A 24,841-nucleotide genomic window follows, 5' to 3' on the forward strand; every position below is an offset into this window, starting at 1 on the left:
ACCCCTTGGTGCAAAGGCTCTTATGGGTGCCCTGGGAGCATTCCCCGACCCCTTGGTGCAAAGGCTCTTATGGGTGCCCTGGGAGCATTCCCCGACCCCTTGGTGCACCGGCTCTTATGGGTGCCCTGGGAGCATTCCCCGACCCCTTGGTGCACCGGCTCTTATGGGTGCCCTGGGAGCATTCCCCGACCCCTTGGTGCACCGGCTCTTATGGGTGCCCTGGGATCGTTCCCCGACCCCTTGGTGCAAAGGCTCTTATGGGTGCCCTGGGAGCATTCCCCGACCCCTTGGTGCAAAGGCTCTTATGGGTGCCCTGGGAGCATTCCCTGACCCCTTGGTGCACCGGCTCTTATGGGTGCCCTGGGAGCGTTCCCCGACCCCTTGGTGCACCGACTCTTATGGGTGCCCTGGGAGCGTTCCCCGACCCCTTGGTGCACCGACTCTTATGGGTGCCCTGGGATTGTTCCCCGACCCCTTGGTGCACCGACTCTTATGGGTGCCCTGGGAGCGTTCCCCGACCCCTTGGTGCACCGACTCTTATGGGTGCCCTGGGAGCGTTCCCCGACCCCTTGGTGCATTGGCTCTTATGGGTGCCCTGGGATTGTTCCCCGACCTCTTGGTGCAACGGCTCTTATGGGTGAACCTGGGAGCGTTTTCTGACCCCTTGGCGCACTGTCCTGCCCACACCGGCTCTTATGTCTCCTTCTACTTAAATACATAATATTCTATGCATAACTGGCCATATCTCTCTCCTTGGACAATCTGGCATTAACAGCCCCTATACAGGTCTGGTATGGGGGGGGGGGGCGTTCTAAAATGATTACTATATTTATTTAGGAAGAAGAAAAGGACTTGGAGGAGGCCTGATCCATACACAGACAGCACCAAAAGTGGTTGTGCTAATAGAGAGCGCATCATTCCTGCCTGAGAGGTCACTACAAGAACTGGAGGAGCACATCACCAGATTGTGGCAAAAGATAGAAAACCCAAGAGATCCTGTCCCAGAGCTGAGCCCAACCATGGCCGAGTCCACTGGCCCAGTCACCACCGTATGAGATCCAGAAACGTCTCCAGGCTTCATCACAGGCCACATTTATTCCCTCAGTATGACCAGTGACAGAAATTACCCACAAGACTCCTCCACAAGCAGGGGCAGTTTCTATAGTCCTTCTTTTGTACATTTTATGTAAGCCACACAATAACCCCAGGGACAAGGAAGAACATAGCCCAAATACCCAAAACAATGCACAGTCCACATGCCCCAGATACCCAACACAGTTATAGACCGGACACAGTCCACAAACCAAGATGCCCAACACAGTACACACACCCCAGATACCCAACATTATCCACATAGCCCAGGTACCCAACACAGTCCACATACCTGTTACCCCAAACAATGCACATACCCAACACAGTCCGCATACCTGTTACCCCAAACAATGCACATACCCAACACAGTCCGCATACCTCAGTTACCCCAAACAATGCACATACCCAACACAGTCCACATACCTCAGTTACCCCAAACAATGCACATACCCAACACAGTCCACATACCTCAGTTACCCCAAACAATGCACATACCCAACACAGTCCACATACCTGTTACCCCAAACAATGCACATACCCAACACAGTCCACATACCTCAGTTACCCCAAACAATGCACATACCCAACACAGTCCACATACCTCAGTTACCCCAAACAATGCACATACCCAACACAGTCCACATACCTCAGTTACCCCAAACAATGCACATACCCAACACAGTCCACATACCTGTTACCCCAAACAATGCACATACCCAACACAGTCCACATACCTGTTACCCCAAACAATGCACATACCCAACACAGTCCACATACCTCAGTTACCCCAAACAATGCACATACCCAACACAGTCCACATACCTCAGTTACCCCAAACAATGCACATACCCAACACAGTCCACATACCATCAGTTACCCCAAACAATGCACATACCCAACACAGTCCACATACCTGTTACCCCAAACAATGCACATACCCAACACAGTCCGCATACCTGTTACCCCAAACAATGCACATACCCAACACAGTCCACATACCTGTTACCCCAAACAATGCACATACCCAACACAGTCCACATACCTGTTACCCCAAACAATGCACATACCCAACACAGTCCACATACCTGTTACCCCAAACAATGCACATACCCAACACAGTCCACATACCTCAGTTACCCCAAACAATGCACATACCCAACACAGTCCACATACCTCAGTTACCCCAAACAATGCACATACCCAACACAGTCCACATACCTGTTACCCCAAACAATGCACATACCCAACACAGTCCACATACCTGTTACCCCAAACAATGCACATACCCAACACAGTCCGCATGCTCCAGATACTGAACATATCAGTTACCCCAAACAATGCACATACCCAACACAGTCCACATACCTGTTACCCCAAACAATGCACATACCCAACACAGTCCGCATACCTGTTACCCCAAACAATGCACATACCCAACACAGTCCGCATGCTCCAGATACTGAACATATCAGTTACCCCAAACAATGCACATACCCAACACAGTCCACATACCTGTTACCCCAAACAATGCACATACCCAACACAGTCCGCATGCTCCAGATACTGAACATTGTCCACATACCTCTTCAGACTCCTCTGTCTCTTTTTTCAGACCCTCCTGTCCCTCCTCCTCCAGACTCCTTTGTGTTCTCTTTAGACCCCTCTGTTCTTACCTCCAGACTTGTCTGTACTCCATCATAGACTTTGAAGGTGTTGTGGCAGCACACAATATACAGGTGATCTAGTATATACCTGTGATGAATGATACAATATACAGGTGATCTAGTATATACCTGTGATGAATGATACAATATACAGGTGATCTAGTATATACCTGTGACGAATGATACAATATACAGGTGATCTAGTATATACCTGTGATGAATGATACAATATACAGGTGATCTAGTATATACCTGTGATGAATGATACAATATACAGGTGATCTAGTATATACCTGTGATGAATGATATAATATACAGGTGATCTAGTATATACCTGTGATGAATGGTAGAATATACAGGTGATGTAGTATATACCTGTGATGAATGATATAATATACAGGTGATCTAGTATATACCTGTGATGAATGATACAATATACAGGTGATCTAGTATATACCTGTGATGAATGATATAATATACAGGTGATCTAGTATATACCTGTGATGAATGATACAATATACAGGTGATCTAGTATATACCTGTGATGAATGGTAGAATATACAGGTGATCTAGTATATACCTGTGATGAATGATACAATATACGGGTGATCTAGTATATACCTGTGATGAATGATACAATATACGGGTGATCTAGTATATACCTGTGATGAATGATACAATATACAGGTGATCTAGTATATACCTGTGATGAATGATACAATATACAGGTGATCTAGTATATACCTGTGATGAATGATACAATATACAAGTGATCTAGTATATACCTGTGATGAATGATATAATATACAGGTGATCTAGTATATACCTGTGATGAATGGTAGAATATACAGGTGATGTAGTATATACCTGTGATGAATGATATAATATACAGGTGATCTAGTATATACCTGTGATGAATGATACAATATACAGGTGATCTAGTATATACCTGTGATGAATGATATAATATACAGGTGATCTAGTATATACCTGTGATGAATGATACAATATACAGGTGATCTAGTATATACCTGTGATGAATGATACAATATACAGGTGATCTAGTATATACCTGTGATGAATGGTAGAATATACAGGTGATCTAGTATATACCTGTGATGAATGATACAATATACGGGTGATATAGTATATACCTGTGATGAATGATACAATATACGGGTGATCTAGTATATACCTGTGATGAATGATACAATATACAGGTGATCTAGTATATACCTGTGATGAATGATACAATATACAGGTGATCTAGTATATACCTGTGATGAATGATACAATATACAGGTGATCTAGTATATACCTGTGATGAATGATACAATATACAGGTGATCTAGTATATACCTGTGATGAATGATACAATATACAGGTGATCTAGTATATACCTGTGATGAATGATACAATATACAGGTGATCTAGTATATACCTGTGATGAATGGTAGAATATACAGGTGATCTAGTATATACCTGTGATGAATGATAGAATATACTGTAATATAGTGTACAGGGATGATACACACCGATGGGAATTACACTCATTACTTACCTGGGATTGTGTGCACAGGTGAGTTGTGCAGTGACGCCATGGGCGGGGCCCGGTAGGGGTCATGTGATCCGCGCTCAGGTGTGTTCCAGGTGAGAGGAGACATGGCGGCCGGGAGGAGCGGGGGAGAGCTGTGCGGCTTCAGTAAGTGCGGTACCGGATGTAATGTGACAGCGGACGGAATACCGGGACCCGGGGGGAGGATGGAGGACGGAATACCGGGACCCGGGGGGGGAGGATGGAGGACGGAATACCGGGACCCGGGGGGGGAGGATGGAGGACGGAATACCGGGACCCGGGGGGGGAGGATGGAGGACGGAATACCGGGACCCGGGGGGGAGGATGGAGGACGGAATACCGGGGTACAGGAGGTGGGGGAGGATGGAGGACGGAATACCGGGGTACAGGAGGTGGGGGAGGGTAATAACAGGACTGGGGTACAGGAGGTGGGGGAGGGTAATAACAGGACTGGGGTACAGGAGGTGGGGGAGGGTAATAACAGGACTGGGGTACAGGAGGTGGGGCGGGGGGGGGGGTAATAGGACTGGGGTACAGGAGGTGGGGGAGGGTAATAACAGGACTGGGGTACAGGGGTGGGGGGGGGGGTAATAGGACTGGGGTACAGGAGGTGGGGGAGGGTAATAGGACTGGGGTACAGGAGGTGGGGGAGGGTAATAACAGGACTGGGGGGTACAGGAGGAGGGGGTAATAACAGGACTGGGGGGGTACAGGAGGAGGGGGTAATAACAGGACTGGGGTACAGGAGGTGGGGGAGGGTAATAACAGGACTGGGGTACAGGAGGTGGGGGAGGGTAATAACAGGACGGGGGTACAGGAGGTGGGGGAGGGTAATAACAGGACTGGGGTACAGGAGGTGGGGGAGGGTAATAACAGGACTGGGGTACAGGAGGTGGGGGAGGGTAATAACAGGACTACAGGAGGTGGGGGGGTAATAGGACTAGAGGAGGAGGGGGGTAATAACAGGACTGGGGTACAGGAGGTGGGGGAGGGTAATAACAGGACTGGGGTACAGGAGGAGGGGGTAATAACAGGACTGGGGTACAGGAGGTGGGGGAGGGTAATAACAGGACTGGGGGGGTACAGGAGGAGGGGGTAATAACAGGACTGGGGTACAGGAGGTGGGGGAGGGTAATAACAGGACTGGGGTACAGGAGGTGGGGGAGGGTAATAACAGGACTGGGGTACAGGAGGTGGGGGAGGGTAATAACAGGACTGGGGTACAGGAGGTGGGGGAGGGTAATAACAGGACTGGGGTACAGGAGGTGGGGGAGGGTAATAACAGGACTGGGGTACAGGAGGTGGGGGAGGGTAATAACAGGACTGGGGTACAGGAGGTGGGGGAGGGTAATAGGACTGGGGTACAGGAGGTGGGGGAGGGTAATAACAGGACTGGGGTACAGGAGGTGGGGGAGGGTAATAACAGGACTGGGGTACAGGAGGTGGGGGAGGGTAATAACAGGACTGGGGTACAGGAGGTGGGGGAGGGTAATAACAGGACTGGGGTACAGGAGGTGGGGGAGGGTAATAGGACTGGGGTACAGGAGGTGGGGGAGGGTAATAACAGGACTGGGGTACAGGAGGTGGGGGAGGGTAATAACAGGACTACAGGAGGTGGGGGGGTAATAGGACTAGAGGGTACAGGAGGAGGGGGGTAATAACAGGACTGGAGTTGGTGCTACTGTGATTGGGGCCGGAGGGTCCATCTTCTCCTCACTATGTGGGGGGCTGTAGGAGTTGCTGCTTCTCATTCCCCAATCCCCCCTGGTCAGATCTTCAGGCCCAGCCACCACTGCTCCACCTAATGGATGTTGTCATAAAGTCTGGGAAGGCTGCTTGAGACTTGTAGTTCTTTTCTTCCCTGTGTATTAGGCCTGGAGAAGGGACCTCGGCAGTTGATGCGTGCCGGCATTGCGCTCATCTTCGTAGGCCATGTGAATTTTATCTTGGGCGCCATCGTTCACGGCACAGTCCTTCGGCATGTGGCTAATCCAGAGAAGAGGGTGAGCCCGGAGTACTGCACCGCCAACATCATCTCTGTGGTGTCTGGGCTGCTGGTGAGTGCCTCCTAATGTCCCCAATGTGGCGTCCAGCCCCCCCCCCCCTTTACATGTCAGGGCGACCCTGGAGAACTCTGCCTGTGAAGAAGACCCTCACTTCTAACCCTCTGGCTGGTCTTCCTAATGGTGGGGCACATTAATACTCCGCTCCACTAATACGACCAATGATGACACAGAACTTTCCGCCACCTCCTCACTGTCTCTCTCCTCCTTTATAGAGCATCACAACAGGAATCTGCGCAATTCTCGCTTCCCGGAACCTGGGCTATGCCAGAATCGTGAGTCTCCTCTAGTAGCCATCTTTGAGGACTTCTTCCTGCAGGTCCTGAGACCTCTTGGCTGATGTAGTTATGACTGTCCTGTTTGTCCACAGCATTGGCCCCTGCTAGTCTTGGCCCTGGTGAACGCCCTGCTCTCTGCAGCATGTTTTGTGGGGCTTGTCCTGTCCGTGTCGTTAACCATTGCGAATGGAGGCAAGAATCTTATTTCTGGATGTAACGCAACAGTCCTACCTGCTGATACCCGCTCCGTCATTATGAGCAATGAGTGCCCCTTTGACACAACGCGAATCTATGTAAGTGCCTTATATTTCTTTTTTTTGTCTCTCCACAATGCAAAAGGTTATCTGCAGTATATCAAATCTCACTGAGAATACAGCCTATCCGTCACTAGAGATCAGTGACATCACTGAGAATACAGCCTATCCATCACTAGAGATCAGTGACATCACTGAGATTACAGCCTATCCCTCACTAGAGATCAGTGGTGACATCACTGAGAATACAGCCTATCCATCACTAGAGATCAGCGGTGACATCACTGAGAATACAGCCTATCCATCACTAGAGATCAGCGGTGACATCACTGAGAATACAGCCTATCCATCACTAGAGATCAGCGGTGACATCACTGAGAATACAGCCTATCCATCACTAGAGATCAGCGGTGACATCACTGAGAATATAGCCTATCCATCACTAGAGATCAGCGGTGACATCACTGAGAATACAGCCTATCCATCACTAGAGATCAGTGACATCACTGAGAATACAGCCTATCCATCACTAGAGATCAGTGACATCACTGAGAATACAGCCTATCCATCACTAGAGATCAGTGACATCACTGAGAATACAGCCTATCCCTCACTACAGATCAGTGACATCACTGAGAATACAGCCTATCCATCACTAGAGATCAGCGGTGACATCACTGAGAATACAGCCTATCCATCACTAGAGATCAGCAGGGACATCACTGAGAATACAGCCTATCCCTCACTAGAGATCAGTGACATCACTGAGAATACAGCCTATCCATCACTAGAGATCAGCGGTCACATCACTGAGAATACAGCCTATCCATCACTAGAGATCAGTGACATCACTGAGAATACAGCCTATCCATCACTAGAGATCAGCGGTGACATCACTGAGAATACAGCCTATCCATCACTAGAGATCAGCAGTGACATCACTGAGAATACAGCCTATCCATCACTAGAGATCAGCGGTGACATCACTGAGAATACAGCCTATCCATCACTAGAGATCAGCGGTGACATCACTGAGAATACAGCCTATCCATCACTAGAGATCAGCGGTGACATCACTGAGAATACAGCCTATCCATCACTAGAGATCAGCGGTGACATCACTGAGAATACAGCCTATCCATCACTAGAGATCAGCGGTGACATCACTGAGAATACAGCCTATCCATCACTAGAGATCAGCGGTGACAACACTGAGAATACAGCCTATCCATCACTAGAGATCAGCGGTGACATCACAGAGAATACAGCCTATCCATCACTAGAGATCAGTGACATCACAGAGAATACAGCCTATCCATCACTAGAGATCAGCGGTGACATCACTGAGAATACAGCCTATCCATCACTAGAGATCAGCGGTGACATCACTGAGAATACAGCCTATCCATCACTAGAGATCAGCGGTGATATCACTGAGAATACAGCGTATCCATCACTAGAGATCAGTGACATCACTGAGAATACAGCCTATCCCTCACTAGAGATCAGTGACATCACAGAGAATACAGCCTATCTATCACTAGAGATCAGCGGTGACATCACTGAGAATACAGCCTATCCATCACTAGAGATCAGCAGTGACATCACTGAGAATACAGCCTATCCATCACTAGAGATCAGCAGTGACATCACTGAGAATACAGCCTATCCATCACTAGAGATCAGTGACATCACAGAGAATACAGCCTATCTATCACTAGAGATCAGCGGTGACATCACTGAGAATACAGCCTATCCATCACTAGAGATCAGCAGTGACATCACTGAGAATACAGCCTATCCATCACAAGAGATCAGTGACATCACAGAGAATACAGCCTATCCATCACTAGAGATCAGCAGTGACATCACTGTGAATACAGCCTATCCATCACTAGAGATCAGCGGTGACATCACTGAGAATACATCACTGAGAATACAACCTATCACTAGAGATCAGTGACATCACTGAGAATACAGCCTATCCATCACTAGAGATCAGTGACATCACTGAGAATACAGCCTATCCATCACTAGAGATCAGTGACATCACTGAGAATACAGCCTATCCATCACTAGAGATCAGTGACATCACTGAGAATACAGCCTATCCATCACTAGAGATCAGTGACATCACTGAGAATACAGCCTATCCATCACTAGATATCAGTGACATCACTGAGAATACAGCCTATCCATCACTAGAGATCAGTGACATCACTGAGAATACAGCCTATCCATCACTAGAGATCAGTGACATCACTGAGAATACAGCCTATCCCTCACTACAGATCAGTGACATCACTGAGAATACAGCCTATCCATCACTAGAGATCAGCGGTGACATTGAGTCCAGACCGCCTGGCCCCTCTCCACTCAGAGCCTGTATGTTTGTTGTCTTCCGGTAGTTCTCACGTTCTCCTCTTTGGTTGTGTTGTGGTGGACATCACCTATTACTTTCCTTGCTCCGTATAATCGCCATGTCTTCTCCTGTGTAGGATACCACCTTGGCTCTCTGGTTCCCTTCCATGTTCCTGTCTGCGGTGGAGGCGGCCCTCTCCATCCGATGTTGTGTGGTGGCGTTTATCCTGCGAGGAATTGGTCCATGTGCAGAGAGTTATCTGAGGCAGCGGGTACGTGAGGGGTCTCCCTTGTCTCATCTCTTGGGGTTCTAGCTTCAATGGGTCGTACAGTCCGGTAACATTGTGTAGAAGAGGAGTAGCACTGGCAGAGTATGGCTGCCCAGAGGATGGCGCCTACCTCGTGTAGAGTCACCCAAGAATGTGAATCGCCCAAACGGTGGCTTTTCAGCTGTTCTAAAACTACAACTCTGCTGCATTTTGGGGTTGGGGATCAGTGCCAGAAACCTGATTTATAGATGAGGAAGATTCCAGATCCCGAACATCTGTGATGAAGTAATAGTTGGGAATCATCAGCCTGTCGGGGCGACATCGGCCATTGTAAACTCTTGTGGTAACATGACTTGTGTCTCAGCTTCAGGAAGAGGAAGCCGAGAAGGAGAGGATGGAGGACGTTGTGAGGCCAGAGACCCATCAGCTGATAGAGGCACAAGCATAGAGGATGCCCTAGAGGTGAGGGATGACTGGGCGGTCTGGTGGTGTAGATGAGGCCACTCGGGGACGGATTGCTGATCCTCATACGTTCTTACAGATGTTCTGCTGCTCTCGGGCTGGATGCACGGACGCCCTGGATCCTCCACCCATCTGGCTTCTCGTCTGGTTCACGGTTTTATTATGTTTTATTGCTGTATATCTGCTATTGCTTTGTTTGGTGATTTGTGTATTTTCTGATAACTTAATAAATAAGATTTTCTTACTATTCCACGTCCTATAATGCTGGGGATGTGTATTCTAGCTCCTGCTGTGGTCTGATCACACTCCATCCATGTGGCTTGGGGGTCTCATAAACTAGTAGTAGATATATATATATCATAAAAATCAGTCTGTCTGTCTGTCCTTCAGTCTGTCTGTCCTTCAGTCTGTCTGTCCTTCAGTCTGTCTGTCCTTCAGTCTGTCTGTCCCATATAGACTTCCAAACACCTGAACCGTTTGACCCCAAATTTGGCCCACAGATACATTGGGTGCCCGGGAAGGTTATTGCGAAGGTCCCGTCCCCGCCAGATGTACAGGAGGGGAGGGGGAGGGGAAAGAGAGGCGCCCCATAGAGATGAATGGGAAAATCTCCTCACTGCAAACACAGGTGATATAATTAGCTGCAGCAGACACGGCAGTTGGAGCCTTAGCAACCAATAGGATTACTGCTTTCATTTTCACAGGGAGCAATGGTTGCTAGGGAAGCTGCCTCACAACATCCACAGTAATAACTGGTAGACCCCCTACTCCATCTATACAGTACAGGTATACAGGACCCCCTACTCCATCCATACAGTACATGTATATACAGGACCCCTACTCCATCTATACAGTACATGTATACAGGACCCCCTACTCCATCTATACAGTACATGTATATAAAGGACCCCCTACTCCATCTATACAGTACATGTATATACAGGACCCCCTACTCCATCTATACAGTACATGTATATACAGGACCCCCTACTCCATCTATACAGTACATGTATATACAGGACCCCCTACTCCATCTATACAGTACATGTATATACAGGACCCCCTACTCCATCTATACAGTACATATATATACAGGACCCCCTACTCCATCTATACAGTACATGTATACAGGGCCCCCTACTCCATCTATACAGTACAGGTATACAGGACCCCCTACTCCATCTATACAGTACATGTATATACAGGACCCCCTACTCCATCTATACAGTACATATATATATGTATATACAGGGCCCCCTACTCCATCTATACAGTACAGGTATACAGGACCCCCTACTCCATCTATACAGTACATGTATATACAGGACCCCCTACTCCATCTATACAGTACATATATACAGGACCCCCTACTATATCTATACAGTACATGTATATACAGGACCCCCTACTCCATCTATACAGTACAGGTATACAGGACCCCCTACTCCATCTATACAGTACAGGTATACAGGACCCCCTATTCCATCTATACAGTACATGTATACAGGACCCCCTACTCCATCTATACAGTACATGTATATACAGGGCCCCCTACTCCATCTATACAGTACATATATATATGTATATACAGGGCCCCCTACTCCATCTATACAGTACAGGTATACAGGACCCCCTACTCCATCTATACAGTACATATATATATATGTATATACAGGGCCCCCTACTCCATCTATACAGTACAGGTATACAGGACCCCCTACTCCATCTATACAGTACATGTATATACAGGACCCCCTACTCCATCTATACAGTACACGTATACACAGGACCCCCTACTCCATCTATACAGTACACGTATATACAGGACCCCCTACTCCATCTATACAGTACACGTATATACAGGACCCCCTACTCCATCTATACAGTACATGTATACAGGACCCCCTACTCTATCTATACAGTACATGTATATACAGGGCCCCCTACTCCATCTATACAGTACATATATATATGTATATACAGGGCCCCCTACTCCATCTATACAGTACAGGTATACAGGACCCCCTACTCCATCTATACAGTACATATATATATGTATATACAGGGCCCCCTACTCCATCTATACAGTACAGGTATACAGGACCCCCTACTCCATCTATACAGTACATGTATATACAGGACCCCCTACTCCATCTATACAGTACACGTATATACAGGACCCCCTACTCCATCTATACAGTACACGTATATACAGGACCCCCTACTCCATCTATACAGTACACGTATATACAGGACCCCCTACTCCATCTATACAGTACACGTATATACAGGACCCCCTACTCCATCTATACAGTACACGTATATACAGGACCCTCTACTCCATCTATACAGTACACGTATATACAGGACCCTCTACTCCATCTGTACAGTACATGTATATACAGGACCCTCTACTCCATCTATACAGTACATGTATATACAGGACCCTCTACTCCATCTATACAGTACATGTATATACAGGACCCTCTACTCCATCTATACAGTACATGTATATACAGGGCCCCCTACTCCATCTATACAGTACATGTATATACAGGACCCCCTACTCCATCTATACAGTACATGTATATACAGGACCCTCTACTCCATCTATACAGTACATGTATATACAGGACCCTCTACTCCATCTATACAGTACATGTATATACAGGACCCTCTACTCCATCTATACAGCACATGTATACAGGACCCCCTACTCCATCTATACAGTACATGTATATACAGGGCACAACAGGTATACCAAACTGTGACTGGGTAACACTGCTACACCAGACCTGACCAATACCGCCATACTGTGACTGGATAACACCTCCATACCAGACCTGACCAATACCGCCATACTGTGACTGGATAACACCGCCACACCAGTCCTGACCAATACCGCCATACTGTGACTGGATAACACCATCATATTAGACCTGACCAATACTGCCATACTGTGACTGGGTGACACCGCCACACCAGACCTGACCAATACCGCCATACTGTGACTGGATGACACCCCCATACCAGACATGACCAATACCGACACACTGTGACTGAATAACACTGCCATACGGGTAAATACAACCCTGCAGGTATACAGGACACTACAGGTATACAGGACCCCAAAACTATACACTACAAGTGCAAGGGACCTCCACAAAACTATATACTACAGGTATACAGGACCTCCACCAACTATATACTTCAGGTATACAGGCCCTCCACCAACTATATACTACAGGTATATAGGACCCCAAACTATACACTACAGGTATATAGGACCCCAAACTATACACTACAGGTATACAGGACCTCAAAACCATACACTACAGGTATACAGGACCTACACCAACTCTATAATACGGGTATACAGCACCTTCACCAACTCTATACTACAAGTTTACAGGACCCCAAATATACTACAGGTATACAGGAACTCCACCAGCTATATACTACAGGTATATAGGACCCCAAACTATACACTACAGGTATACAGGACCTCCACCAACTCTATACTATAGTTATACAGGACCCTCAAACTATTTACTACAGGTATACAGGATCCCCGAACTATATACTACAGGTATACAAGACCTCCACCAATTATACACTACAGGTATCCAGGACCCTCAAACTATAAACTACAGCTATACAAGACCTCCACCAACTATACATTACAGGTATACAGCAGCAACTATATACTACAGGTATAGAGGACCCCCGAACTATACAGTACAGGTATACAGGACCTTCACCAACTGTACACTGCAGGTATACAGGACCTCCCTCAACTATACACTATAGGTATACAGCCCCCCCAACTATGCACTACAGATATGCGAGACCCCTAAAAACTATACATTGTGGGTATACAGAACCCCTCCAACTATGCACTACAGGTATACACTAATTCCACTGATTAACTCAGATGAAACAATACCTTTTCATTTCGTCCTACGGCAGCACAGTGAACAATCGGGTTAACTTCAATATCTCCTACTGCCAGGCAGAAGAAACAAACATAATTAGTTAGAGTAATTGGACCAATTAAGCCAGCTCTATAATAGGACTCCAGAGACCACAAGACAATGTGTTTTTGTTTCTTCTGCAGGCAGGACGTAGGAGCTCTGGCTCCTCTAAAAAGAAAGAATTCCTTATGAATCACTGTGATTCCCGTGGCGTGTTGGATTTTCAGAGTTCTGACAATCCACACTTGGCCCCTATGCTCCAGTCTCCTTAGCTGTGGAGCTCACTGTTATGTTTTACATGCAGTTTAGGGAGGCCCCAATGGCTCTAACTGTGGGGATTCTACAGTTTTCCATTGTATGGCACAGGTTGGCTCTGTGCCGGGCTGCCGCAGCTCCCCCCGTTACCTGGCAAAGATGACTTCTCCGCAGCAGGAATGAGGGGGACTCCCTGTCACAACTCGGGGTAAGTGCAGCAGTTCCCGTGTAATCCGGGAGTAATGTTGCTGACCGCAGGCCATGCTGCTTGTTGGGATGCGGGACTTCCGGTTTCTTCCCCGCATCTGCCCTGAGATGGTTCCGGCCTCGATGTGGGCGGAAGTGACGCGACGCAGCAGGATGACGACTTCCGGTTGCGCGTCTGGCAGGGTAATCTGCGCATGCGCCGGGTAACACTTCCGGGACGCGGCGCCACGGGCATCCAAAGGGTAAGTTTTTAATGGCTGTCCGAGCAGATGTGTGTTAGCGCTCTGCCGGGCAGCACATACTGTTGGATGCAAAGGTATGGTCTTTATTCTTATTGCGGTTTCTTCCTTGCGATCATACTCTGGTCAGACTATAGTCCCTATATTGTGCTGCTCTCCTCATTACCTCTTTTACAGATGGCTAGCCACCATACAGGAAGAAAGAGGAGGAGCAAGACTAGACACAGGATATGTAGAAGATGTGATCAGCCTCTTCCAGATGATGCACAGGGGGATATTTGTGGAAACTGCAACTCGCTTATCCCTTCGGGTGAGACTGGTCATCGCTCTGAGATTAATGAATTCTTAGGATGGTTTAAGTCCAAGATGTCTCAGGTGTTTGATCAGGCGGCCATGGGCAGTCCGTCAAAGAAACGCAGAAAGGAGCGACCGGCCCCTTCCTGTTCCCCATCTCAGGAAGAGATGACGTCTCGCTGTGAAGGTGAATGTACCGCCTCCTCGGACTCGGATACGGGGTCTCCGGAGGATTATTATATGTTTAAAAAGGATCAGGCTCACTCATTTATTAAGACTGTCAAGAAAACTATTGAGATGGAACCATTTACTAGTAATCCTACTAGAAGGGATTCCCTCTTTTTTTTCCCCGAAAACTGAACATACTGTATTGCCTCATCATAAGAATCTGGAGCAATTCATGCAAATAGACTGGGCCAAGCCAGAGAAAAAAACGGATCCTAGTTCACGCTTTAGGGCGGTGTATAGATTGGACCCAAAGGCTTATGAATTATGGGAGCATCCTCCTAAGGTAGATCAAGCGGTTGCTAGACTCTCCAAAAAAGCTATATACCCTGATGAGGAATCAGCGCTGTTGAAAGATCCTCTCGATAGAAGGGTGGATTCATCCCTCAAACGTTTATATTCTACTGCATCTCTTAATGCTAAGGCAGCCACAGCTACAGTACCAGTTGCTAAATGCCTCCGGCTTTGGCTGAGCCAACTGACTAAGGATATTTTTGAAGGAGTCAGCAGAGAAAAACTACTTAAAGACATTCCAGACATCAAGAAGGCAGCAGATTTCCTTGCTGACTTCTCCTTGGATTCCTTGCGTTTAAATTCTAAGGTTATGGCGATGTCTACCACAGCCAGACGAGCATTATGGATCAAGGAATGGGCAGGGGATCAAAGCTCCAAGATTCATTTTTGTTCACTGCCTTTTCAAGCAGAATCCCCATTCGGGCCACAGTTGGAGCCAATTCTACAATCTCTTAGTAAGGATAAAGGTGTGGCTTTTCCGCTGGAATCAAAACCAAAGAAGCCCTTTCGGCCCTTTCGTAAGCAGGGGCACAGATCCCCAGTGGGTAGGCGCCCCAGACACCAATATACACAAAGAACCTATAAACCCAGGAGCCAGAACAATCCTTCCTCCTACAAGAAGAAGGGAGACAAAGATCAAAAAGCATGACACCAGGCCTTCAGCTCTAGCAGTGGGAGCCAGATTGAGACATTTTGCTCCCGCTTGGATGAGCACCTAGTCAGATGCCTGGGTGAGGTCCGTCATTTCAAAAGGCTACATGTTGGAGTTCTCAAGCCCTCCTCCAAGTATTTTTCTCAGGAACCAAGAAAGGCCCCTCCTCTCAAGACTGCTGCAAGAGTTCGTACAAAAGGGAGCCTTGGAAGAAGTCCCTCTTCATCAACGAGGTATGGGTGTTTATTCCAGAATTTTTGCTGTACCCAAAAAGGAGGGAGAATGGCGTCTTGTCATTGACCTTTCCTTTTTGAACAAGTATATTACCTGTAAGCATTTCAAGATGGAGACAATAAGATCAGTGGTCTCTATCCTCTAGAAAGATGACTACTCTGCCACATTGGATTTGAAGGATGCTTACCTCCACATCCCTATTGCCAGGTGTCATCGGAAGTTCCTGAGAGTCGCTATGATTCAAGGGAATAATACCGTTCATTTTCAATTTACTTGTCTTCCATTTGGTCTCTCCACAGCTCCGAGAGTTTTTACAAAGATCATCGTGGTTCTAGCAGCAGCTCTGAGGACACAGGGAGTGTGCGTCGTTCCATACCTCGACGACTGGTTCATCAAGGCATCATCGAGGGAAGAACTACTTCTTCATCTGAGATTGACAATAGACACACTGGAGAAACACGGTTTCATAATCAATCTACAGAAATCCAACATGGTGCCATCCAAGTCTTGCAAGTCTCTGGGTTTCACAGTGGACTCAGCAGCCATGAGGCTTTATCTGACAGAGGACAGAGTGGTCAAGCTGACATCGGAAATCGAAGGCCTCTTACGCAGTGGCCAGGTGTCGGTGAGGAAAGCGATGAGAGTCTTGGGGCTGATGACCGCATCTCTGGAGGCTGTCCCTTGGGCGCGGGCACATCTTCGGCCACTCCAGAACAACATTCTCTCGCAGTGGAACCGCCTCCAGAAGGGTCTGGACGACCCTTTGCATCTGCTAAGCTCCACAAGCAAAAGTCTGACATGGTGGTTAGATCCGGACAAGGTTCGGTGTGGGAGAGATCTATCCAGTGCTCCCCAATTAATTCTAACCACAGATGCATCCAAGTCGGGCTGGGGTGCACATGTGGAGGATCAGTGGGTTCAAGGCAGATGGTCGGCGCAGGAGGGTCAGAGTTCGTCGAATCTGCGGGAGATGAGAGCGGTTCGTCTAGCCCTAGGGCACTTTGGTCACCTTGTTCAGAATCGCAGAGTACTCATTCAATCTGACAACCTGGCCACAGTTTACTATGTAAACAAGCAGGGAGGCACGAGATCAGCTCAGCTGATGAAGGAGTGCGATCTGCTGATGACATGGGCAGAATCTCATCTCTCGGACCTGAAGGCGGTTCACATACCAGGCAAGCTGAATACTAGAGCAGACTGGCTGAGCAGACACCATCTTGCTCCAGCAGAATGGAGCCTTCATCCAGAGGCATTTGCTTGAATTGTGACCAAATTTGGGCAGCCGGACATAGACATCATGGCAACCAGGGAGAACAAGAAGTTGCCCAGATTTTGCTCCATATGCAGATGGGACAATCCGGAGAAGATAGACGGCCTATCCCTTCCCTGGACGAAATTTCTACCATACATTTTTCCTCCCTTACCTCTGATCCCACTGGTACTCAGAAAGATCCAGGAAGAGCAAGCCACAGCAATCGTAGTGATACCATATTGGCCGCGAAGGGCTTGGTTCCCTCTCGTATTAAAACTTTCGAGGGGATGTTACGAACAGATTCCACTACGACCAGATTTGCTGAATCAGAAGGGCTTGCTCCATCCCTGTCCGGAGATTTTTCATCTTACCGCTTGGAAACTAACAGGCAGGGCCTGAGAGAGGCAGGCCTCTCGGAAGTGGTAGATATTCTAGAAGCCTCCCGAAGACCATCTACTACTAAGGTCTACAACAGAATTGCTCGTATTTTCGGCTCCTGGTGCTCCAGTCACGATATCCGCCTACCATCACTCTCTGATGTGTTACAATTCCTGCAGGAAGGATTTGCAAAAGGTTTGAAGCTGAATACGCTCAAGGTTCATTTCTCAGCTATAATCTATGCCTTCGAGGGTAAATTCTCTAACCAGCCTTTGATTAAAAGATTTTTCAAAGCAATAAAAAATCTTCGCCCTCCAATGAAAACTCCAGTGGCTTCTTGGGACTTGCCTTTAGTGCTAGAGGCATTATCATCTTCACCCTTCGAACCACTAGAAGAATCCTCTGTCCGTTTTTTATCCTGGAAAACGTTGTTCCTAGTGGCCATTGTATCGGCCAAGAGAGTGGGGGAACTACAAGTTCTTTCCTGTAAAGAGCCCTATCTGTCTTACAATCAAGAGGGTCTGGTGCTAAGAATGGGTCCAGGTTTTCTACCCAAAGTTGCCTCTTCAGATAACTTGAATCAGGAGATTATATTACCCACACTATGTGAACATCCTCAGGGAGAAGAGGAAGAGAAGTTGCATTCTCTGGATGTTAAACGGGCAGTTCTGACATATATCGAACAAACTAAATCCTTCAGGTTATCGGATTCATTGTTTATCCAATTTCAAGGACCAAATCGGGGCAAGGCAGCCTCTAAAGCATCATTAGCAAGATGGATTAAGGACACTATTGCAGAGTGTTATCGGCTACAACACTGTACTCCTCCAACAGGAATCAGGGCACACTCCACTCGATCTACGGCTACTTCATGGGCTGAATTAGCTCAAGTCTCAATGGATCAAATATGCAGAGCGGCAACATGGTCGTCACCATCTACGTTTCTGAAACATTACAAGTTGGATGTCATCTCCAACAGTAGGGTGGCTTTTGGCAGACGAGTGCTTGAAGTGGCGTCCTCCAGATAATTTATCCCTCCCTATGTTTTTTTGCTTTGCTCTCCCTATTGTTCACTGTGCTGCCGTAGGACGAAATGAAAAGTTAAAATTTACTCACCGAAATTTGTTCTTTTCATGAGTCCGTAGGCAGCACAGCATCCCTCCCTAATTAAAGTTTTGCTGCATACTAAGGGCTCGTTCCCACTGAGGAAAGGTAGCGGAATTCCGCGACGGAATTGTCCGCCGCGGAATGCCGTTAGCCTCCCGCTCATAATGGGAGTCTATGGGAGGCGCGCGCTCCTGCCCTGTCCGCGCTGAAGAATGAACATGTTCATTCTTCAGCGCGGACAGGGCAGGAGCGCGCGCCTCCCATAGACTCCCATTATAAGCGGGAGGCTAACGGCATTCCGCGGCGGACAATTCCGTTGCGGAATTCCGCTACCTTTCCTCAGTGGGAACGAGCCCTCACACATTGTCTTGTGGTCTCTGGAGTCCTATTATAGAGCTGGCTTATGGTGCGTTTACACAGGCAGATTTATCTGACAGATTTTTTAAGCCAAATCCAGGAACAGACCATAAACAGGGAACAGGTCAAATAGGAAAGACTGGGATTTATCCTCTTTTCAAATCCATTCCTGTTTTTGCCTTCCAAAATCTGTCAGATAAATCTGCCTGTGTAAACGCACCATAAATTGGTCCAATTACTCTAATTAACTAATTATGTTTGTTTCTTCTGCCTGGCAGTAGGAGATATTGAAGTTAACCCGATTGTTCACTGTGCTGCCTACGGACTCATGAAAAGAACAAATTTCGGTGAGTAAATTTTAACTTTAGCTTGGCCTCCTGGGCACCTTAGAACAAATCTAATTAACACACTGACACTTTATACCCGGGCAGCGCCGGGTACACTTTCTAGTATAGTCTATATACCCCGTCTGTAATCTTACAGACAAGTCTATACAGCCAGTGTGTGTGTGTGGGAGATTATTGGGACTGTGTGGGACTATTATTTACCCCCATACTCTGTACATGGCAGCCGGTCATTTACCCCCATACTTTGCACATGGGAGCCACCACTTACCCCCATATAATGCTCCGCTCTTATAGGATTTTCCTTGGTCACCCCTGGAGTGTCTAATGTAAGGGGCTCATGGGATTGAGCGGTGAGGACTGGTTAAGACTGCCTGGCCTTGGAATCACCGGCGGGAGAGGACGCGATTGCTGGACCAAGTCGGGATTTACCTCAGGGGCAGAATGCGACCGGTGGATCTTCTGGTTCGGACTAGGATGCTGCTGCCATGCCGGTGTCTTGGAAGGGTACTAGAAGACTCCGTAGCACTCTTTTCATGCAAAAGTGTTCAACAGTTTATTTACAGTGTGCAAAGGAAAAGGCCAGGTATATATACAACATTTATCACCACACTGGTGAATATAGCATTTTGTTTGGCGACTGATTTGACGTTTCGACCCTGCCAGGGTCTTTTTCAACGTTGCAGCAAGGCAGTGTGTTCAAGAGTGCTCCTGGCACTCTCCTGGTGCGTCTCAAGCGCAGTGTCTCAGAAGGGGTCGTCCTCTCGTTGTTTGGGCAAACAAGGCAAAACAATGAAGGGATAGTCTCCCGGAGGAACGGGTAAAAAGGCCGCTTTTCCGGTTCGCTGCCGTACGTGTCACGCCGCCATCCAGGCTGGGCATAAACAGGATGGGCTGGCTGCCAAACCTGGTGGGCTTGTGAGCGATGCGGTAGGCCGGACATACACCGGCTACTGGTGAGTCTCCTGTTAGCCTTATACTATGTGCACACCCCATGTCCAGGTGCTTTAAGGAACATGCCACACAACAATCAGCTGCAGCCAAGGAAACTCTTTCAAAATGCTCCGATGCCAGCGATGGTGGAAAGAATGTGCCCACGGCTAGAAATTAATCCTCAGATGGCCAAGCTCTTGTTGTTCGGTCTTATAAATTATCAAGTTTCATGTGCCTATGCTCTGGCTAAAAATTGTGAAGGAAATTAGTGGAGGGAGGGTTGAGAGTCCTTTTGACTACCCCCCCACACACAATTTTTGAATTTCCCCTCTAGGTTTGATACCCCAAAAAAAAAGAACAGAATGTTCTATTCGATTGAACAGTATTCGCTCATCACTAGTAAAAACTCATTGCTAGCTAAAGCATTAAGGCCGCTTTTAGATTGCTCCCTGTTTCTTATGGTGGTCATAACTCCCTGGGTTTTATGCTGGATGGCAAATACTATTTTGATAAATCCCTCCGAATGGGCTTCAGACTTTCCTCCTCTTATTTTGAAGCATTCAGTTCTTTTCTAGAAAGCGTTTTAATCCTCCCCTACTTTACGCTATCTAGATGATTTCTTATTTGTGGGCGTGGCCAGCTCTGATCAATGCGCTTTAATGCCTAACTCTTTTCAGGCTATTTGTGGATACTTCGGGGTGTCTCTAGCTATAGATAAATCCATTGACCCGTGCACCAGATTGGAATTTTTGGGTATTATTATTGATACCGAAAGAATGAAGTTTTGTTTGCCTAAGTGTTAAATTCAGAAGATATGTTCATTTACTTCGGTTATGTTAGCAAAGAAAAAAGTTTTGAGAGACCTTCAATGTTTGCTAGGTACTTTGGTTTTTGCTGTCCGGGTTATACCCATGGGGAAGATTTTTCCCGTCGGCTTTATTTAGCTACAAGGGGTTTGAGGTCGGGGAGGTCCTATGTTCAGTTGACTAAGAGTTTAAAGGGGTTATCCAGCGCTACAAAAACATGGCCACTTTTGCCCTGCTTTTGTCTCCAGATCGGGTGGGGTTTAAAACTCAGTTTTTATTGAAGTAAATGAAGCTTAATTGCAAATCGCACCTGACCTGGAGACAAGAGCAGGGGGCAAACGTGGCCATGTTTTTGTAGCGCTGGATAACCCCCATAACTTCTTAAATTCATGGTTTTCCTTTTTGAACTCCTTTAATGGCAGGTCAGTGTGGCAAGAAGAATTTGATGCGGCAGCTTTAAACTTGTTCTCGGATGCTGCCAGATCACATGGCTTTGGGGCGTATTGGTCGGGTCATTGGTGTGCTGCTCCCTGGGACCAATCCTGGGTTGATAATGGTGTTACTACCAATATAGTGCTGCTTGAACTTTTTTTTTACTGATAACAAAGGTGTCATGTTTGCCTTGAATTGCCTTTCTACTCGGTCAGACCTAGTGGTTAAAGTATTACGTCACTTGGTTTTACTTATTCAAACTCAATTTCTGGATCAAGGCAAAATTTGTGCTTGGTGTTGTCAATGAGATTGCAGATTCTCTGTCTTGTCTTCAGTTGCAGAGATTCTGAAGCCTGGCTCCAGATGCCAACAAGAAGGCCATCCCTGCCCTCATCACTTTTGGGGCCTCATTTGGGAGTGATTTCTAGGGTGCTTCGGAATTCTTTGTCCAGCATTACATGGTTGTCGTATACTTCTGCTTGGAAGAGGTGGGAAACTTTCTGTGCTAATTGTAAGGTGCATACTTCTTGTTTGGCTATATGGTGCACATTATCGTTTCTGGCTACGCTGTTTCAAGTTATCTTATTCGGTTGTTAACAAAATAGTATGCGGTGTGTCTTTTTTTCAAAGGCGGTTGGGTTACTCCCCCATGTCCGAGAACTTTCAAGCAAGGCAGTGGTTAAAAGGTTTCCAGTTGTCTAGAGTTGTTAAAGATAGAAGGCGTCCGATCACGCTCGACCTATTGTTGTCCCTGACGCAGTGTTTTTTTCAGCATATTAGGCGCATCTTTTTAAGATTGAGTTTATTTTGGCTTTTGTTTGTGTCTTTCCATTAGGTGAATTATTGGCAGTTAACAGATGGTCCCCCTTCCCCATATTGCTATCTGATGTTTCCTTCACTCCTGATTTAGTAGATATCTTGGTCCGTCGCTCTAAGACTGTGTATAGTAAAGGTGTTATGGTATCGTTGAATTGATTACCTGGTTTAGTGGCTTGCCCCATTTGGGCTGTCTGAGTTTTTGACTTCCAGGCCTTCAGGATACGTGCCTTTTTTGGTGCATTTCCATGGCTCCGCTTTGTGAAGGTTTCAATTTTCCATGGGTTTGCGGCGTTGTTTAAAATACCTGGATGTAGAGGAAGGTCTCTTCAGCGCCCATTCTTCCAGAATTGGAGCTGCCACAGAGGTGTACAGAGCGGGTCTCTCACATACTAACATTATGAAGTTAGGCAGGTGGCGCTCTTCTAGATTTAAGTTGTATATCCGCCCCACTTATGTTAATTGTTCTTTCTTGTAGGTCGCTCCCCTGTAATTGTATGGGTGCTGGGACATTCTTATATATTTTGGGCCTATAGAAGAGCGAGGGTGTACACACCTAACCTAGGTTTGTCTCCTGGGGTTACTATTTACTGGGGAAGGGGGTGTTTGAGGTTTGCAATGGAACCAACTATTGGGGCTAGTAAAGGAGAAGTGTGCTGTATAGCCTCCTCCAGATGTCCTTATAATACACGCGGGTGGGAATGACATTGGAAGGAGGCTATCAAGCTTACATTTAGTGTGCTGAGAAGTCTGTACCCTATGTGCACTCTAGCCTTCTCAGAGATGGTTCCGTGATTGGTGTGGTCTTATCAGGGTTCTTCCTACTTAGAGCACATTTGTCGCAGGATTAACAGGGGTGTGGCTAGATTCCCACCATCCACTGGTGGTTTAACTTACTGCCATTTGGATCTGGAAGGTTTTTTACTGTCATTTATCGTGCTGGCGGCGTCCATCTCTCAGACGTTGGTCTTGATATTTTCAATTTGGGTTTACAGACGCTTGTGGAATGGGCCATGGCCCATTTGAGTTAGGCTTGGTTTAGTAGCCGGCATTTTTGGGGATGTCGCCCTGTTTGGGTGGACATGTTTACCACTTATCTGGGTGTTATAAGTTTTATAATATTATAACTTATTATTCTCATAAATAGTATAATGTGTGGAAATCTTAAATAAACACCATGGCCATAAATTCCCCAAGTTGAAATAAAGTTGTCTCGTGTCTTTATTAAGAGAGGTGGGTTAGGTTAATAAGGAGGGCCAAAGCCAAGTGCATTCCCATGACCTTATCTCAGTTGCTCTATAAACAGCTACCACCCCTCCCCAGCTCTCATTGGTGGATAACATCCAGCACAACAGTGATGCCACCAAGAAATAGACAGCCCTCCACCATTGATGTAAAGAGATTTGGCCCCCCGGGGCTTTCCTGTTCTGTTTGGTATGGTGAGAACCTCTCTTACCCTGTACAGGAAACAGTGCTATCTATCCGTACTGCCCTATGGAGGAGCTCTGTCTACTCTTTCCAGCTATTGCATATAACAAGGGAGAGAGTCAGGATCTATGTGGCTGGCTTCTGTTTCTATAGTCTACAGGAGATGAGTGAGGATCAGGGACGCGCAGCAGACATATTTACAGCATTTTATTACGAAAGGAGATGAAGCGCTCCGCTCACTGGAAAGAAAAGCTGGTGTTTGGGAGAGCTCCGCACCAGCGACTTATAAACTTCAGCACATCCTGGCACTCTGGGCTGTGGCTGGTCTGTGGATGACAGAACAGAGGGGGCATTAGAGATGGGTGACACGGTGGGGGCTTAGAAATCCAAAAAAGATGGAGGCCAGGGGTGGAGGTAAACAAGCCAGCAGAGACTAGTTACCTTAATGGCCATGAGAAATTTATTCCAGTCCTCTTTGTTTGCAGCTTTACCCGGCTGTTTGAACTCTATCTTGTTTCGGAGGACGGGGTAACCTGCAGGGGAGACAACATTGTGAGCACTCCTTCCATTCCTGGTATTGACTGGAAGAGTTGGA

General features: G+C 47.0%; 2 protein-coding genes across 3 annotated transcripts in view; one reads left to right on the forward strand and one right to left on the reverse strand.

Annotated features, from left to right (window-relative positions):
• Positions 1–4,384: 4,384 nt before the first annotated feature.
• KRTCAP3 (keratinocyte associated protein 3) lies at positions 4,385–10,301 on the forward strand. The gene is made up of 7 exons (XM_069974159.1): positions 4,385–4,458; positions 6,205–6,389; positions 6,611–6,670; positions 6,766–6,966; positions 9,426–9,560; positions 9,922–10,019; positions 10,099–10,301. Exons 1-6 carry the CDS (start codon positions 4,419–4,421, stop codon positions 10,003–10,005), a joined length of 705 nt encoding a protein of 234 aa, XP_069830260.1. The 5' UTR covers positions 4,385–4,418; the 3' UTR covers positions 10,006–10,019; positions 10,099–10,301.
• Positions 10,302–24,435: 14,134 nt separating this feature from the next.
• IFT172 (intraflagellar transport 172) overlaps positions 24,436–24,841 on the reverse strand; it is a 157,550-nt gene continuing 157,144 nt past the window's right edge. For both annotated transcript variants that reach the window (XM_069973309.1, XM_069973308.1), the window contains exons 46-47: positions 24,688–24,779; positions 24,436–24,572 (exon numbers count right to left, since the gene is read on the reverse strand). In XM_069973309.1, the coding sequence (XP_069829410.1) occupies positions 24,483–24,572; positions 24,688–24,779 (182 nt within the window). In that variant the 3' untranslated portion in view covers positions 24,436–24,482. The remainder of the gene's footprint in view (positions 24,573–24,687; positions 24,780–24,841) is intronic.

The sequence above is a fragment of the Dendropsophus ebraccatus genome, chromosome 6 (assembly GCF_027789765.1).
Source record: "Dendropsophus ebraccatus isolate aDenEbr1 chromosome 6, aDenEbr1.pat, whole genome shotgun sequence".
Lineage (NCBI taxonomy): Eukaryota > Metazoa > Chordata > Amphibia > Anura > Hylidae > Dendropsophus > Dendropsophus ebraccatus.